This window comes from Coregonus clupeaformis, unplaced genomic scaffold (genome assembly GCF_020615455.1).
Source record: "Coregonus clupeaformis isolate EN_2021a unplaced genomic scaffold, ASM2061545v1 scaf0098, whole genome shotgun sequence".
Taxonomy (NCBI): Eukaryota; Metazoa; Chordata; class Actinopteri; order Salmoniformes; family Salmonidae; genus Coregonus; species Coregonus clupeaformis.
This window is the reverse complement of record NW_025533553.1, coordinates 1-18,583: the sequence shown is the minus strand read 5'-3', so window position 1 is coordinate 18,583 and position 18,583 is coordinate 1. Positions and strand designations below refer to the sequence as shown.

At 41.8% G+C, this 18,583-nt stretch overlaps 1 protein-coding gene across 3 annotated transcripts in view; it reads right to left on the bottom strand.

The window, feature by feature from the left end:
• Positions 1-9,414, bottom strand: part of adam9 (ADAM metallopeptidase domain 9) — a 47,827-nt gene extending 38,413 nt beyond the window's left edge. For all 3 annotated transcript variants that reach the window (XM_045213322.1, XM_045213323.1, XM_045213324.1), the window contains exon 1: positions 9,326-9,414. In XM_045213322.1, the coding sequence (XP_045069257.1) occupies positions 9,326-9,331 (6 nt within the window). In that variant the 5' untranslated portion in view covers positions 9,332-9,414. The remainder of the gene's footprint in view (positions 1-9,325) is intronic.
• Between the last annotated feature and the right edge of the window lie 9,169 nt (positions 9,415-18,583).

Here is an 18,583-nt window from a genome sequence, read left to right as displayed (position 1 = left end):
CCCAAGTTCTCTCACGTCACCCCGCTCCTCCGCACACTCCACTGGCTTCCAGTTGAAGCTCGCATCTGCTACAAGACCATGGTGCTTGCCTACGGAGCTGTGAGGGGAACGGCACCTCCGTCCCTTCAGGCTCTGATCAGTCCCTACACCCAAACGAGGGCATTGCGTTCATCCACCTCTGGCCTGCTGGCCCCCCTACCTCTGCGGAAGCACAGTTCCTGCTCAGCCCAGTCAAAACTGTTCGCTGCTCTGGCACCCCAATGGTGGAACAAGCTCCCTCACGACGCCAGGATAGCGGAGTCACTCACCACCTTCCGGAGACACTTGAAACCCCACCTCTTTAAGGAATACCTGGGATAGGATAAAGTAATCCTTCTACCCCCCCTTACCCCAACCCCCAAAAAATTAAAAATTAAATAAATAACATATTGTAAAGTGGTTATCCCACAGGCTATAAGGTGAATGCACCAATTTGTAAGTCGCTCTGGATAAGAGCGTCTGCTAAATGACGTAAATGTAAATGTAAAATTAGTGTTGCACGGTATACCGGTACAACGGTAATATCACAGTACCAAAACATCATGATACGTATGATAGCAACATTTTAGAATACAGTGCATTCGGAAAGTATTCAGAACCCTTCCCTTTATCTACATTTTGTTACGTTAAAATTTATTAAATATTTTTTTCCCTCAATCTACACGCAGTAGCCCATAGTGACAAAGTGAAAACAGGTTTTTAGAAATGTTTGCACAAAAAAAAAGTATACATAAGTATTCAGACCTTTTGCTATGAGACTCGAAATTGAGCTCAGGTGCATCCTGTTTCCATTGATCATCCTTGAGATGTTTCTACAACTTGATTGGAGTCCACCTGTGGTAAATTAAATTGATTGGGCATGATTTGGAAAGGCACACAGTTGACAGTGCACGTCAGAGCAACAACCAAGTTATGAGGTTGAAGGAATTGTCAGTAGAGCTCCGAGACAGGATTGTGTTGAGGCACAGATCTGGGGAAGGTTACCAAAAAATTTCTGTAGTATTGAAGGTCCCCAAGAACACAGTGTCCTCCATCATTCTTAAATGGAAGAAGTTTGGAAACACCAAGACTCTTCCTACAGCTGGCCACCCAGCCAAACTGAGTAATCGGGGGAGAAGGGCCTTGGTCAGGGAGGTGACCAAGAACCCAATGGCCACTCTGACAGAGTTCCTCTGTGGAGATCGGAGAACCTTCCAGAAGGACAACCATCTCTGCAGTACTCCACCAATCAGGCCTTTATGGTAGAGTGCCCAGACGGAAAGCCACTACTCAGTAAAAAAAAGGCACATGACAGCCCACTTGGAGTTTGCCAAAAGGACTCTCAGACCATGAGAGACAAGATTCTCTGGTCTGATGAAACCAAGATTGATCTCTTTGGCCTGAATGCCAAGCGTCACGTCTGGAGGAAACCTGGCACCATCCCTACAGTGAAGCATGGTGGTGGCAGCATCATGCTGTGGGGATGTTTTTCAGCGGCAGGGACTGGGAGACTAGTCAGGATTGAGGGAAAGATGAACGGACCAAAGTACAGAGAGATCCTTGATGAAAACCTGCTCCAGAGTGCTCAGGACCTCAGACTGGGGCGAAGGTTCACCTTCCAAAAAGACAACAACCCTAAGCACACTGAATGTCCTTGAGTGGCCCAGCCAGAGCCCAGACTTGAACCCAATCGAACATCTCTGGAGAGACCTAAAAATAGCTGTGCAGTGACGCTCCCCATCCAACCTGACAGAGCTTGAGAGGATCTGCAGAGAAGAATGGGAGAAACTCCCCAAATACAGGTGTGCCAAGCTTGTAGTGCCATTCCCAAGAAGACTTGAGGCTGTAATCGCTGCCAAAGGTGATTCAACAAAGTACTGAGTAAAGGGTCTGAATACTTATGTAAATGTGATATTTCCGTTTTTAATTTTGATAAATGTGCATACATTTCAAACAAATTGTTTTTGCTTTGTCATTATGTGTAGATTGATGAGGAAAAGAAAAACTCTAGAGCTCTGTCAGAGTGACCATCGGGTTCTTGGTCACCTCCCTGACCAAGGCCCTTCTCCCCCGATTGCTCAGTTTGGCCTGGCAGCCAGCTCTAGGAAGAGTCTTGGTGGTTCCAAACTTCTTCCATTTAAGAATGACGGAGGCCACTATGTTCTTGGGGATCTCAATGTTGCAGAAATGTTTGTTTTTGTACCCTTCCCCAGATATGTGCCGACACAATCCTGTCTCGGAGCTCTACGGACAATTCCTTCAACCTCATGACTTGGTTTTTGCTCTGACATGCACTGTCAACTGTGTGCCTTTCCAAATCATGCCCAATCAATTGAATTTAACACAGGTAGACTCCAATCAAGTTGTAGAAACATCAAGGATGATCAATGGAAACAGGATGCACCTTTCTCTAACACTGTATCATTAACACTCTGGGCAGAGTTGGCAGACATGGCACACTGACAGTATCCAACAAACATCTATTTCTTGATCATGATCAACCTTGTACTACTATTTCTCCCCCGATCCAGTGACGAGAAAATACCCCCTTAAAATTCATGACACTAGTTTGCCAACATCTTAATCGAAATCAGACTACTTTTTGTGGCACAAAAATAAGTCTCAGAGCAGGGAAGACATTGCTAATTTCTTATGTGCATAGTACTGGAATATTTGAGTTATATCAAGGGAAGGCATCCAAGTTAATAACGCATCACAGGAAAATCCCTCTTCTCCAGACTAACTCCATTGACCTCTACCCAGTAATACCAAAACAAAAAGTCCTCTAGCATGGCCGTGGAAAATGTATTGTATAATAAAAAAGAGTATATTACATTACATTACCACCCTACCCTACCAAACAAAAAGAGCAGTAACTGCACCTTTGGTCAAAAATGAGTTGACATATGTAATACATTAAATACATGCTTAATCATGTGGACAAATATCCTGCCTCCATTGTGTTGTGTTATGGAAAAAATGGGGGGGGTCATGTTTGCAGTAACTGCAAAAAGTTAGTGAAACCAAGGAAAAAGGCAGTACTCACATCAGTTACTGCCTTTGTACCTTGGTTTCACTGAGCTTTGGGCTGCAGTGTCTACGGTTTACCTTGGTATTATTTATTGTTCTTCGCTGATACAAGTATCAAACTATATGACACTGACAGTCACATAAATAAATATGTGGGCCATTGGCCCTGCCCTGTGTCTGTGAGGAGGTTCTCCAGGTGTTGATAATAGGCAAAATAGCCTTCTACCACACTCTACAATAGACGGAAGATATAGCCTAGAAGGATTAAAATTTAACTTCCTAACATTTTCACGAGTCTGCACAATTAGGTTAATCGCTCATCCTCCGATGCCCTTACGGCTCAGGAGTCATCTCCACCATAATTTGGTTGCTTGATGTAGAATTGAATGAGATTGACAAATCAAAAAGTTCTAGGCTATTTCTTCTTGCCTCCTGCTGTGAACAAAGGAACATGTGTGACTCCTGATTGCCAGTTACAGTAACATTTGACTGATTTGAATCAAAACATTGAAGTGCGTTTCCTGTTACTCAGCATTCGTCATTAGACAGCGATGTCACAACATGCCATTATGACCATGATCCTTTAATCCAGATCCACAGATCCCCCTTTCTGATAGGCTCCCGAGGGATCTTAAATCAGACAACCAGACAGCACAGCCTTCTACAGTCCCACCCTCTAGGGGTCAAACAAATGCCAAAGAGTCTACAAACATCCTGCCCCCATCTCTGTAGTGGCTTGTGATATACTGTTAACAAGGCAAGATTACTATCTTTGTGACCTTCTCAATGTAAAACAAACGCAGAAGATGGACGTCTTCACACACCACCCATATTTCATATGTCTAGCCAAAAAGGAGAGAAAGTTCTATTCTATGTCCCTCTCAATCACTTCTTCAGTGTATTCATCAATAAAAAAGATTAAAAAGTTTTTTAAAAGAAAAATAAAATAATTGAAAGGCATTTCTGACTGTACAGTAGGTCTGTCTGTAAGCCAGACGGTTGCCTCATCTTCCCAGAACTGCTGCTCTTAGTCATGATTTATGTGAGCTAAGTTTGGGCTCGTCATGAATGTGCAGAGGGGGAAACCAGTGCTTTAAGTAAGAACTCGCTCGAACGCTTTCTTCTGCAAAACGCAACATTTCCGAAAAACATAGCTGATACCAGTACTAAAATGTCAGCGTCATACAGGATGTAAAACAGAGCGGATGATTGGACGTCAGCAGTTAATAGGGGGGAGGATAACTGAATGATGACGGCCATTTCCATAGCAAAATAAATAATAAATAAAAAGCTATGAGAAAGAAGTGCATTTGAGAGATGCTAAATGGATGATACATCGTCAGTGCCCAGTAGGGTTAGGTGATTTGAGGATACGGGTATTAACATATCTCCATGATATATCACAATAACTGATAGTCAGGTCCAAAATTACTGCCACCCGTTATAAAGATTAGCAAAAAAGACTATAAAATAAATACAAATACTGAGCTACTGTATATTGTATGCAAAAAATTTTTTGAAAATTATTATTCTTTATACTAATACAATTGCTCATGAAAACAGAGCTCTTTGGCCACACATACCAGTGGTGGGTTTTGGGACGAAAAAAAAAGACAAATATGCAGAAAAGAACCCCATACCTACTATAAAATATGGTGGTGGATCTTTGATGTTATGGGGCTATTTTGCTTCCACTGGTCCTGGGTCCCTTGTTAAGGTCAACAACGGCCTCATGAACTTTATCCAGAATCAAGACATTTCAGCCAAAAACCTGGTTGCCTCTGCCAGGAGGCTGAAACTTGGCCGCAAGTGGATCTTCCAGCAAGACAATAACCCCAAGCACACATCAAAATCCACAAAGAAATGGTTAATTGACTGTAAAATCAACATTTTGCAATGGCCATCTCCGTCTCCGAACCCCATTGAAAACCTGTGGTTGGAATTGAAGAGGGCAGTCCATAAGCGCAGACGAAGGATATCAAGGATCTGGTAAGATTCTGTTTGGAGAAATTGTCTAAAATCCCTCCCAATGTGTTCTCCAATCTCATAAAACATTATAGAAAAAGGCTCAAGGTATTCAAGGTGAGGTATTCAGAATCTATTCAAAACAGATGTCTTAGAATAAGAACATAATTTGACAAATTTTTGGAGCATACAATATAGCTCAGTATTTATATTATTTATTTGAGTATTTTTTGCTCATCTTTATCAAGTGTGCCAATAATTTTGGACCTGACTGACTGTGCATACACATATTGAGTGTACAAAACATTAGGAACACCTGCTCTTTCCATGACAGACTCACCAGGTGAAAGCTATGATCCCTTATTGGTGTCACTTGTTAAATCCACTTCAAATCAGTGTAGGTGAAGTGGAGGAGACCGGTGAAATAATTATTTTTAATCCTTGAGACAATTGAGGCATGGATTGTGTGCCATGTAAACCCATTTGAAACCCAAGATTTCCCTTCACTGGAACTAAGGGGACTAGCTCGAACCATGAAAAACAGCCCCAGACCATTATTCCTCCTCCACCAAACTTTTCAGTTGGCACTATGAATTGGGGCAGGTAGTGTTCTCCTGGCATCCGCCAAACCCTGATTCGGACCAAACCCTGATTCGGACTGCCAGAAGGTGAAGCGTGATTCATCCCTCCAGAGAACGCCTTTCCTCTGCTCCAGAGTCCAATGGCGGCAAGCTTTACACCACTCCAGCCGACGCTTGGCATTGCGCGTGGTGATCTTAGGCTTGTGTGCGGCTGCTCGGCCACGGAAATCCATTTCATGAAGCTCCCAACGAACAGTTATTGTGCTGACGTTACTTCCAGAGGCAGTTTGGAACTCAGTAGTGAGTGTTGCAACCGAGAACAGACGATTTTTATGCACTAAGTGGTTCTGCGGTCCCGTTCTGTGAGCTTCTGTGGCCTACCACTTTGCGGCTGAGCCGTTGATGCTCCTAGACGTTTCCACTTCACAATAAAAGCACTTACAGTTGACCGGGGCATGAACTGACTTGTTGGAAAGGTGGCATCCTATGATTCAATGTTGTGTTCGAGACCACCTAAAGCGAGACTGATTAAAGACCAAGACCGGAGCAAATAGAGTCCAAGTCAAGACCGGAGGGGGGAGCGAGAGAGTCAAGATCGAGACCGGGAGGGGGACAAGGGATCCGAGACAGAGTCAAGACCAGAAAAATGCGAGTCCAATTCAAGACGGGGCGGCAGGTAGCTTAATGGTTAAGAGCGTTGTGCCAGTAACCGAAAGGTCGCTGGTTCTAATCCCCGAGTCGACTAGGTGAAAAATCTGTCGATGTGCCCTTGAGCAAGGCACTTAACCCTAATTGCTCATGTAAGTCGTTCTGGATAAGAGCGTCTGCTAAATGACTAAAATGTAAAGACCATGATTGTAATTTTGTCAAATCAACACCATAATAAGAGCTCAAAATGTCCAGTATTTGTGTTCATATTTCAGAACATATGGATTCTTTAGACATTCAGAACAGTGAAAAAATGCATGCTGAGGGAAAATAGAGCCACTAACCCAAACCCAATGGGGGACGATGGGCCTTCTACGCCTTCAAAGAAGAAAATAATGATTTTAATAATCTAATAATGATAATTACATTATTCTTTTCAATTATGTTTTTATGATGATTTAATCTCTTCAGTTTTTGTTGGAAAGGAAAGGGTTAACACTAAAAAAATGTAAGATCCAATCAGGATTTTTTATTGCTGGTCTCTGGGGAGATAAATCTAGCTAGCCAAGTCAGCCATTGGCAAGGCCATCAGAAGCTACATAAAGGCATTGGCCATTCAACTGTATTAGGGCAACATTTTGGAGTGACAGTGGAATCAACCAATCACATTTTGACTTAATGAGTGGGACCGTTTTTACAAAAACGTATGGAAACTTCTTCCTACTTGAAGGCCAACAGGTCACTGCGCAATAGTGAGCAGTAGTTTTCCCATGGTCTTGCTCCTCTAGAGCAGTGATGTTTTGGGGCTGTCGCTGGGGAACACAGACTTTCAACTCCCTCCAAAGATTTTCTATGGGGTTGAGATCTGGAGACTGGCTAGGCCACTCCAGGACCTTGAAATGTTTCTTACGAAGCCTCTCCTTCGTTGCCCGGGCGGTGTGTTTGGGATCATTGTCATGCTGAAAGACCCAGCCACGTTTCATCTTCAATGCCCTTGCTGATGGAAGGAGGTTTTCACTCAAAATCTCACGATACATGGCCCCATTCATTCTTTCCTTTACACGGATCAGTCGTCCTGGTCCCTTTGCAGAAAAACAGCCCCAAAGCATGCTTCACAGTAGGTATGGTGTTCTTTGGATGCAACTTAGCATTCTTTGTCCTCCAAACACGACGAGTTGAGTTTTTACCAAAAAGTTCTATTTTGGTTTCATCTGACCATATGACATTCTCCCAATCCTCTTCTGGATCATCCAAATGCACTCTAGCAAACTTCAGACGGGCCTGGACATGTACTGGCTTAAGCAGGGGGACACGTCTGGCACTGCAGGATTTGAGTCCCTGGCGGCGTAGTGTGTTACTGATGGTAGGCTTTGTTACTTTGGTCCCAGCTCTCTGCAGGTCATTCACTAGGTCCCCCCGTGTGGTTCTGGGATTTTTGCTCAATGTTCTTGCGTGGAGCCCCAGATCGAGGGAGATTATCAGTGGTCTTGTATGTCTTCCATTTCCTAATAATTGCTCCCACAGTTGATTTCTTCAAACCAAGCTGCTTACCTATTGCAGATTCAGTCTTCCCAGCCTGGTGCAGGTCTACAATTTTGTTTCTGGTGTCCTTTGACAGCTCTTTGATCTTGGCCATAGTGGAGTTTGGAGTGTGACTGTTTGAGGTTGTGGACAGGTGTCTTTTATACTGATAACAAGTTCAAACAGGTGCCATTAATACAGGTAACGAGTGGAGGACAGAGGAGCCTCTTAAAGAAGAAGTTACAGGTCTGTGAGAGCCAGAAATCTTGGTTGTTTGTAGGTGACCAAATACTTATTTTCCACCATAATTTGCAAATAAATTCATTAAAAATCATACAATGTTATTTTCTGGAGAAAAAAAATCTAAATTTGTCTGTCATAGTTGACGTGTACCTATGATGAAAATTACAGGCCTCTCTCATCTTTTTAAGTGGGAGAACTTGCACAATTGGTGGCTGACTAAATACTTTTTCCCCCCACTGTAGGGCAGCAGTCTCTAAGGTGCAGGGTAGAGTACCTGGTAATAGCCGGCTACTAGCTAGTACCATACACAAATTGTATTCCACATTCCTAATGCAAGGAGACATGAGGGTTTGCCTAGATTTCACATCAATATGTAAACTTCCGACTTCAACTGTAGCTGTGCAGCTACCATCCAAACTGACAGAGGTTGAGAGGATCTGCAGAGAAGAATGGGAGAAACTCCCCAAATATAGGTCTGCCAAGCTTGTAGCGTCATACCCAAGAAGACTCAATGCTGTAATCGCTGCTAAAGGTGCCTCAACAAAGTACTGAGTAAATGTGATAGTTCTGTTTTTCTATTATTTATAAATTTGCACACACATGTTTTTGCTTTGTCATTACCTGGTATTGTATGTAGATTGATGAGGGAAAAAAACTATTTCATTCATTTTAGAATAAGGCTGTAACGTAACAAAATGTGGAAAAAGTCAACGGGTCTGAATACTTTCCGAATGCAGTACACACACACACACACACACACACACACACACACACACACACACACACACACACACACACACACACACACACACACAGAGTGTGACTCCAATGCTTCCCACAGTTGTGTCAAGTTGGCTGGATGTCCTTTAGGTGGGTGGTGGACCATTCTTGATACACACGAGAAACTGTTGTATGAAAAACCCAGCATCGTTGCAGTTCTTGACACTCAAACCGGTGCACCTGGCACCTACTTCCAAACCCTGTTCAAAGGCAGTTCAATATTTTGTCTTGCCCATTCACCCTCTGAATGGCACACATCACAATCCATGTCTCAATTGTCTCAAGGCTTAAAAATCCTTCTTTAACCTGTCTCCTCCCCTTCATCTACACTAATTTAAGTGGATTTATCAAGTGACATCAATAAGGGATCATAGCTTTCACCTAGATTCACCTGGTCAGTCTATGTCATGGAAAGAGCAGGTGTTCCTAATGTTTTGTACACTCACTATATCACAATATTTAACAAGGCCATATAACTGATATGAAAACATGGATATCGCCTAACCCTAGTGCCCTTAGGTTGTCTTAAACAGTCTTACCTGCATTGGAGGTCTGTTGGTTATTAGAGATCCATCCTTGGCATATGTGTACACAGTGAAGTCCACAGGGAGCAATAGCCTACAAAAACACACGCTGAGGTTACACATCAGTACATAAGAATCAGAGCTGGGCAAATAACCAACGTCATAAAGTCTGAATAAAAACTAATGGTAATGGTAAAATTGTGGGACTTGCTTTACCTGTAAAAATATATATATTGTGGTAGTTAAACAAAGCAGTTAATATTTACTTAAAGCAGTTAAATACAGTGCTTTCGGAAAGTATTCAGTCCCCTTGACTTTTTCAAAATTGATTAAAATTGTTTTTTTCCCCAGAGATGTTCGATTGGGTTCAAGTCTGGGCTCTGGCTGGGCCACTCAAGGACATTCAAAGACTTGTCCCGAAGCCACCCCTGCGTTGTCTTTAGGGCTGTCCCCTACTAAAAACAAAAGATTGGTCGACCAAAAGTCCTCTGTTCTTTCAACAAATCGATTGGTCGAAATTGACACATCCTACGTGTTTTAATCAAATCAACTATATTCACTGAGCTTGTCTGATTCTTTATGCACATGGGCCGGGCTCAGCCTTGCTGCGCTGTGTAAAAAAAAGAAAGAAAAAAAGACAGCGAGTGACTGTGACTAGCACCCGTTGTCTCTCTCTCTCTCTCCTCCATGCTGCAGCGACCACCACAGAACATTAAAGTGTTTATCGCGCTGTCCATGTTGCTGAAGATGTAACAGAATTACAGCTATTTCTGACTGAGAAGTTCTGTTACCGAAATCCCTCATTTGTTTAGGAAAAACATTCCCTATTCCCTCAACCCTTGCTCTGTTTACGTGACACATGTATGCGTCGCATGCACGTGACCAAAGACCTATTCGCACGGGACTAGTATTACAGAGAACGTTGGTTATGTAATTATTACTCCAGAATGTCTGTTATTCTAGAGGACGATTCGGACGGGATTAGTTTCTCCCAAACTGCCCCCTGGAAATCTTTTTTTATGTTTTTTTATTGACAGTTATGAAGGAAGCCTGGAGGTTTTTATTCTAGGCGTGACGATACAGTATTTTAACATGTCCAGGTGATAGGGCCACACTGATAACTCGAGCTTGGTTCCCAAGTTTCTAAACCATATTTCCTATAGTGTCGTCATAATATTTGAATTGAGGAAGTGTGATCGTAATCATTAGGATCCGCAGTAGACGTCCTAAATGCCCACCAGCCTTCAGATGTGAGCTAAACGGTGCAATTGCACTTGCAATGCATTTTAAGGCTATGGATGCGTAAGTGAACTTATAATTTCTAAAAGTTTAGGTCAACTGTATGCTGCTTTGCGATCTACTTAATACAGCAAAGAGTTACATTTAAATGAGGCTCAATATTTTTACACTGATGCACTTTTTTTTGGCAATATATCTAATTCATACAGCACAAACATATAAACAAAAGCATTCACTGTGAAAGTTGATAGGCTACACGTAGGCCATTCATATAAAGCTTATGCACAGCACTTACTTCAATTTATCGAATAATTTAAAAAAATACTGTTTTCTTGCACAAACCGCGAGCAACACCTGTCAAACTCAGACAATTCTCTCAAAACACAGGGATGTCGGTTTGTACCCTGACTAGTATTATCAGAGGACATGGAGTTCCCCCCAAAACAGTAAGTTATTCTGTCTGGAATTGTTACTCTCCTGCCATGTAAAAATTACTGACATGGCAGATTCGGACAGGACTCAAATTACAGATGTGGGTGGGGTGTTGTGCTCGTGCACATAATTACATTACCCGACCTCCCCCAGTAAAACTAATCCCGTCCTGATAAGGCACAATAGGGCTTGACCTATAGCCAGGGCCGGTCTTTGCCATTCTGCTGCCATAGGCAAGACCAAAAAATGCCGCCCACAGAAAACTAGAGAATAGTCCCAGTAACCAGAATGATGTTGAAAAGATGTCTAAAAGATGTTGAAGTTCAGTTCATTTAAGTTCTGAATTAAATGTGAAAGTAAGTAATTTATAGATGTCTATGTTTGGACCAAATCAAGGCTGTTCCAGACTTTGATTGGTTCAGATTTGGTCTGGACCAAAAACCAATGTACGTGGATGTGGAAATCAAGGCCGGTCCGGAACAAGAAATAAAAATAAACAAATGCTACTACTGCTACTACTTGGTCTACCAACAGCCTATCGACCAAACAATCTAACAGTCTAATAAATGGGGTCAGCCCTAGTTGTCTTGGCTGTGTGCTTAGGGTTGGAAGGTGAACCTGCTCAGGTTTGGCCGTGCGGCTATCTCTAGGAAGAGTCTTGGCGGTTCCAAACTTCTTCCATTTAAGAATGATGGAGGCCACTGTGTTCTTGGGGACCTTCAATGCGGCAGACATTTTTTGGTACCTTTCCCCAGATCTGTGCCTCGACACAACCGTCTCGGAGCTCTATGGTCAATTTCTTCAACCTAATGGCTTGGTTTTTGCTCTGACATGCACTGTCAACTGTGGGACCTTATATAGACAGGTGTGTGCCTTTCCAAATCATGTCCAATCAATTGAATTTACCACAGGTGGACTCCAATCAAGTTGAAGAAACATCTCAAGGATGATCAATAGAAACAGGATGCACTTAAGCTAAATTTCGAGTCTCATAGCAAAGGGTCTGAATACTTATGTAAATAAGGTATGTTTTTTATTTTCAATACATTTGCTAGAATGTCTAAAAACCTGTTTTCACTTTGTCATTATGGGGTAAAGTGTGTAGATGAATGAGGAAAATGTTTTATTTAATCAATTTTAGAATAAGGCTGTAACATAACAAAATGTGGAGTCCATAGGGGTCGGAAGGTCAAAGTTACATTTAGTAAAATAATTGCTCTGATTACATTGACATACTACTATATAAACCTCATTACACTGAACAAAAATATAAACACAACATGTAGTGTTGGTCCCATGTTTCATGAGCTGAAATAAAAGATCACATAAATGTTCCATACGTACAAAAAGCTTGTTTCTCTCAAATGTTGTGCACAAATTTGTTTACATCACCCTTAGTGAGCATTTCTTCATTGCCAAGACAATCCATCCACCTGACAGGTGTGGCTTATCAAGAAGCTGATTAAACAGCATGATCATTACACAGGTGCACCTTGTGCTAGGGACAATAAAAGGCCACTAAAATGCGCAGTTGTCACACAACACAATGCCACAGATGTCTCAAGTTTTGAGGGAGCGTGCAATTGGCATGCTGACTGCAGGAATGTCCACCAGAGCTGTTGCCAGAGAATCTAATATCAATTTATCTACCATAAGCTGCCTGGTGTTGTGTGGGCGAGCAGTTTGTTGACATCAACGTTGTGAACAGAGTGCCGCATGGTGGCAGTGGGGTATGGGCAGGCATAAACGAACACGAACACAATTACATTCTTTCGATAGGCAATTTGAATGCACAGAGATACCGTGACGAGATCCTGAGGTCCATTGTCATGCCAGCATGATAATAACCATCACCTCATGTTTCAGCATGATAATGCACGGCCCAATGTCGCAAGGATCTGTACACAATTCCCGGCTGTAAATGTCCCAGTTATTCCATGGCCTGCATACTCACCAGACATGTCACCCATTGATCATGTTTGGGTTACTCTGGCTCAACGTGTACAACAGGGTGTTCCAGTTCCCACCAACTTCGCACAGCCATTGAAGAGGAGTGGGAAAACATTCCACAATCAACAGCCTGATCAACTCTATGCAACGGAGATGTGTTTCGCTGCATGAGGCAAATGGTGGTCATACTAGATACTGCCTGGTTTTCTGATCCACTATTCAACTTATTTTTTTTTTTTTTAAGGTGTCTGTGACCAATAGATGCATATCTGTATTCCCAGTTATGTGAAATCCATAGATTAGGGCCTAATGAATTCATTTCAATTGACGGATTTCCTTATATCAACTGTAACTGAAATTGTTGCGTTTATATTTTAGTTCAGTGTACTTTGGATTGTGGGGCAGATTATCAGAAATGACTACACTGACTACTACAGTTTTATACACTGAAAAATAGAAGAAATTACATTTTTGGATGTAGTTACCCTTCAATGCAAGTGCGCACCAGCAAGAGAACGTTGTTTGGTTAGCGATGTTTCTGTAGCGTTTATGTGATTGCAGCATTTTCTAAACAAATGGCCACTGGCTTGATGCAAATATTCATTATATAATTCTGCCAGGTAGGCATAAGATACTTCGTAGTTAACATTTAATTGAGAAGGTTTTTTGGGAAAGGCTTTCCATCACTACCAGAAGGTTATCATTAGCATCTTCGCTAATGGCTACATAAAGTGTAGACATATGTGCACACGGTCATTCCTGTGCCGTTTCAGAAATGTGCAGGAAAATACGAATCACTAATGCATTTTGTTCATGTCTTATGATTAACTTGGGCAAATTCATTAATTTTCTAATAAGTTCAATACATTTAGTTGACTTCTTGACAAGTTAAATTCATTTTTGAATATTGTTGAATTCCGTTTAATGTCTGGATTCCGTCTGCATTCTTCACAACACCAATTTTATAGAGCACTATATACATCGGAGATTCATTATCTGAAATGCAATTGTTGTTTTGCTTTGAGCATGTAGACCGTAAACAATTTATTCTGCTTTCACAACGTATTTTTACTTTATTGCACTAACATGAAGACATTACTAATGCAAGCAATGAAATGTTATACCAATGTTTGTAAAATGCAGTACACTGGGTTGTGAACGCTGTAGTACGTCTGCAGCACACCTGAATGGAGGCAACTTTGTGGTCGAGAAATGAACACTGGAGGGTATTATTTTATGTGGTAGCAGCTTGTATCAACTGCGCGTACCCTCTCGTGAAACAACGTCAAGATTGGTTCTCTCGACCTAGACAGCAGATCCTTGTTGAAGTCGCCACAGACGATGATCGGTTCAGGCCTTTCAACTACATCAATGGAAGGAGTGTGTGCGCGCGTACTGGCAGGGCTATTAATGCACAATGAGACCAAATGTTGCTATGGTAACCAGGAAAGTGTCACCCAACAAAGTTACATGACAGTGGGTAGCTAGCTTAAAGCTTGAGTAAGTCGCTCTGGATAAGAGCGTCTGCTAAATGACGTAAATGTAAATGAGTAAGTATTTCTTATTGTATGTAAATTGTTTACGATTAGTGAATGCTATAATGTAGTTTGTTAAATACTTAGTGATGTGACGTATTTGTGTGGTGAACCTGTAAAGAGAGATAGTTTGTCCAAATGTATATTTTTTGCTGTTTGGGGGTTTTAACAAAACAAAGTCTTTGCTTTCATAATCTCTATGTATTATTGCCAAATTCAGAGTATAAATGTAGTTTTTCTTCTCCTAAACGTATGATGAAACATACAACGGAGCACTTTCACATCGGTTCGGTGGATGCTAGCTTGTAACACATCACGTCAGGCTTTCACGGCACTATCTTACAGTATCTGCACTATTAAACCCTCCCCTACTCCGAAATCATGAATGAATTACAAACTAGCTAGCTAGCTATATATTTTGAATCAAGCTACAATAGGCAATTCAAAATCGGATGATTTTCCTGTTTGCCCAATCAAAGTTACTGTAGTGTATCATCCGCGAAAAAATTATAATTATGTTGTGCTGGGAGCTGATTCAGATGATCAGTGGCATCAACTTATTGGCGACTACTTTTTGACCTGAGCAGGAGAGAGTCGCCATCAGCGACTCCACAAACGGCATAGACACAGACTCAGACGAGCTCAGAGGCCGAAGCCCCTTGAGGAGGCAACTGAGAAAGACCACCCGTTAATGGTGGATCCGTCAATTACGGTGCTTCAATCGGTCGAGGGGAAATATGTCAGTGATGCTGGGCAAGAAATTGAAAAGGCTTGCGTGTTCAGGTGCACTTGCAAGTCCAACGAAGGGAAGCCCTGCTATTTGCTTTTTACTTCTGAGGAGATAAGAAACGTGACCAGATGAATTAACTCACCAATGGTAAGTGCTTCCCATTCAACTATTAGTCAAGTTTAGTTTAATGCGAGTGTGTAATATGTGCGTGTTTCTGTGTCTGTCTGTCAGTGTCTATGTTTGTGTGTGTGTGATGAGGCACAAGTAGACTGACTAGCTAGCAAGCGTATTGAGACATGGATTGTGTTTGTGTGCCATTCAGAGGGTGTGTGGCTCACTTGGTAGAGCATGGCACTTTCAACGCCAGGGTTGTGGGTTCGATTCCCACGTGCGACCAGTATGAAAATGTATGCACTCACTACTGTAAGTCGCTCTGAATAAGAGCGTCCGCTAAATGAAAAAATAAAAAATACAAATGGGCAGGACAAAATGTAAGTGCCTTTGAACAGGGTCTGGTAGTAGGCGCAACTGCTTGTGTCAAGAACTTCAATGCTGCTGTGTTTTTCAAGCTCAACATTTTCCTGTGTGTATCTAAAATAGTGGGAAGCATTGAAGTCAACATGGGCCAGCATCTCTGTGAAGCACTTTGACACCTTGCCCCGAATTGAGGCTGTTCTGAGGGTGCAAAAAAAGTTTATAAAAAGTATGAAAGAATTCGAAGTTAGGATAGCCTGCTTCAAGAGTTAGTTGTCAAATTATTTTTATGCCGATTATACATTTGTACATAGTTGATAAAGATTTTAAAGAATGTCGTTATGATAGCCTGAATGTTTTAAAGTTGGTCTTGTAGCTTAATTGGCCAAGGATCAGTACCATTTTGAATAACTACCTCTGTATTCTCATTCAAACTCATTTTAAAATGGTAAATAGTCTGGTTACATATAAAATAATAACCATACACCAAATAGGGCCAGTCCGAACATCTCAATGTTGGTTTGGAGTTTATAGCTTAAACATTGCCCTTTTTTGCCATTGAAATGCATTGGTATCCATAGCAACAGCACCTGAGACATGAGCTGTTAATGAAGGTTCCTGCTTAGATATTTGTCAATATCACTTAAACTCCAACAAACGCTGAAACATACATTGGTAGTAAATAATTATGTCTGATTCCAGATTTCAGCAGAGAAGTAGACCAAGAGCATAACCTCAAATGCTGGCAAGTTGTCAAAATTTAAAGAAAAACTAAACCATAATACTGGTTAATAAAAATAGCTGATTGGTGAAGACTGTTTTTTTTTCCATAGTCAGATTTGAATAGCAGAGAAGTAGAGGAAGAATTCACCACTAACCTTTTGTCTATAATGGTAAACAGAATTCACTCTGGCCATCTACTCCGATTTCAGAAAGACTCCCTATCTGACTGTGCCAGACAGAATAAATGATAAGATTATTTAACGCTCAACACCCGTTGAATATTGCCGTGTGTCAGTAAATCTGCTGCAAAAGTGTCATTAACTGTTGCCATGCAGCACAGTTACAGTCACCAACGCTTCGATAAATGCTCAGCTTAGGGCGCAGTAAAACACAGACTGAGGCAGGTGTTCCCGGAAGTAGCTAGCAAGCCAGCCAATGTTAGCCAGTTAGCTTGGGTGCGCACTGCTGCTGTGAGGTAAGAACGCCCAGATTAACACTACTCGCGAGAGCGCCCAGTGTACTCTGAAAGCCCAGAGAGCTTAGACTGGCACTCCAGAATGACCTGGCTAAGTGAAGTAGCTGATCTGTGTCAAAAGTTGCATTGTTGCATTTGGTGAATGGAATGTGGCAAGCTCATGCGCCAATGTAATTTTTAGAATGTTGAGGAAATCCAGAAAAGTGGATAAAAGACAAAGTTAAATAGTTTAAAAAGAAGTGAATGGTATCAAAAACAATTCATTTTTCAACATTTTGTTAGCGTTAAAGCCCTATTCTAAAATGGATTAAATAAAATAAAAAAAATTCCATAAATACACAATACCCCATAATGACAAAGCTAAGATAGGTTTTTAGAAATGTTTGCAAATGTATTAAAAATTTTTAAACAAATAATTATTTACAGCTTAGTATTCGGATCTTTTACAAGTGAGACTCAAAAATTGAGTTCAGGCATCCTGTTTCATTGATCATCCTTGAGATGTTTCATGTTCTGATTGGAGTCCACCTGTGTAAATTAAAATTTGATTGGACATGATTTGGAAAGGCACACACCTGCTCAATATAGGGTCCCACAGTTGACAGTGCATGGGTCAGAGCAAAACCAAGCCAGAGGTCGAAGGAATTGTCCAGAGCTCTGAGACATGATTGTTTTGAGGCACAGATCTTGGGGGAAGGGTACCAAAACATTTTGCAGCATTGAAGGTCCCCAAGAACACAGTGGCTCCATCATTCTTGAATGGATGGGTTTGGAACCACCAAGACTTTCCTAGAGCTGGCTGCCCGGCCAAACTGAGCAATCAGAGAAGGGTTCTTGGCCGTGGGAGGACTACAACCCGATGGTCACTCTGACAGAGCTCTAGAGTTCCTCTGTGGAGATGGGAGAACCATCTGTGGGGGCTGACATCCATCTCTGCAGCACCCCACCCGTCCTTCTCAGTAAAATGCACAAAGACAGCCCGCTGGAGTAAGGGTTACACTGAAGGATTTTCAGACCATGAGAAACAAGATTCTCTGGTCTGATGAAACCAAGATTGAACTCTTGGCCTAAATGCCAAGCAATCACGTCTGGAAGAGGGAAACCTGGCACCATCTCCACGGTGGGCTATGGTGGTGTGGGGGATGTTTTTCAGCGGCAGGGACTGGGAGACTAGTCAGGATTGGAGGGAAAGAAGAACAGAGCAAAGTACCAGATGAAAACCTGCCCCAGAGCGGCGAAGGTTCACCTGAACACACCACCCTGGCACACAGCCAAGACAATGGAGAGCTTCGGGACAAGGTTCCTTGAATGTCCTGTGGCCCAGCCAGAGCTCAGACTTGAACCTGATCGAACTTTCTGGATAGACTCTGAAAATAGCTGTGTAGCCACGCCCTCATCCAACCTGACAAAGACTGAGACAGTCTGCAGCAGAATGAGAAACCCTGCAAATACAGGTGTGCCAAGTTTGTAGCACACACCATGAAGATTCGGCTGTAATCGCTGCCAAAAGGTGCCTTAAATAAAGTACTGGAGTAAATGGTCTGAATACTATGTAATGTGATACCATTGTTTATTTTTAATAAATGTGCAACATTTCTAAAACCTGTTTTTGTTTGTCATTATGGGGTATTAAAGGATTGAAGGGATTTATTTTTTTATTTAATACTTTTAGAATAAGGCTGTAACGTGAATAAAATGGAAAAAGTCAAGGGTTC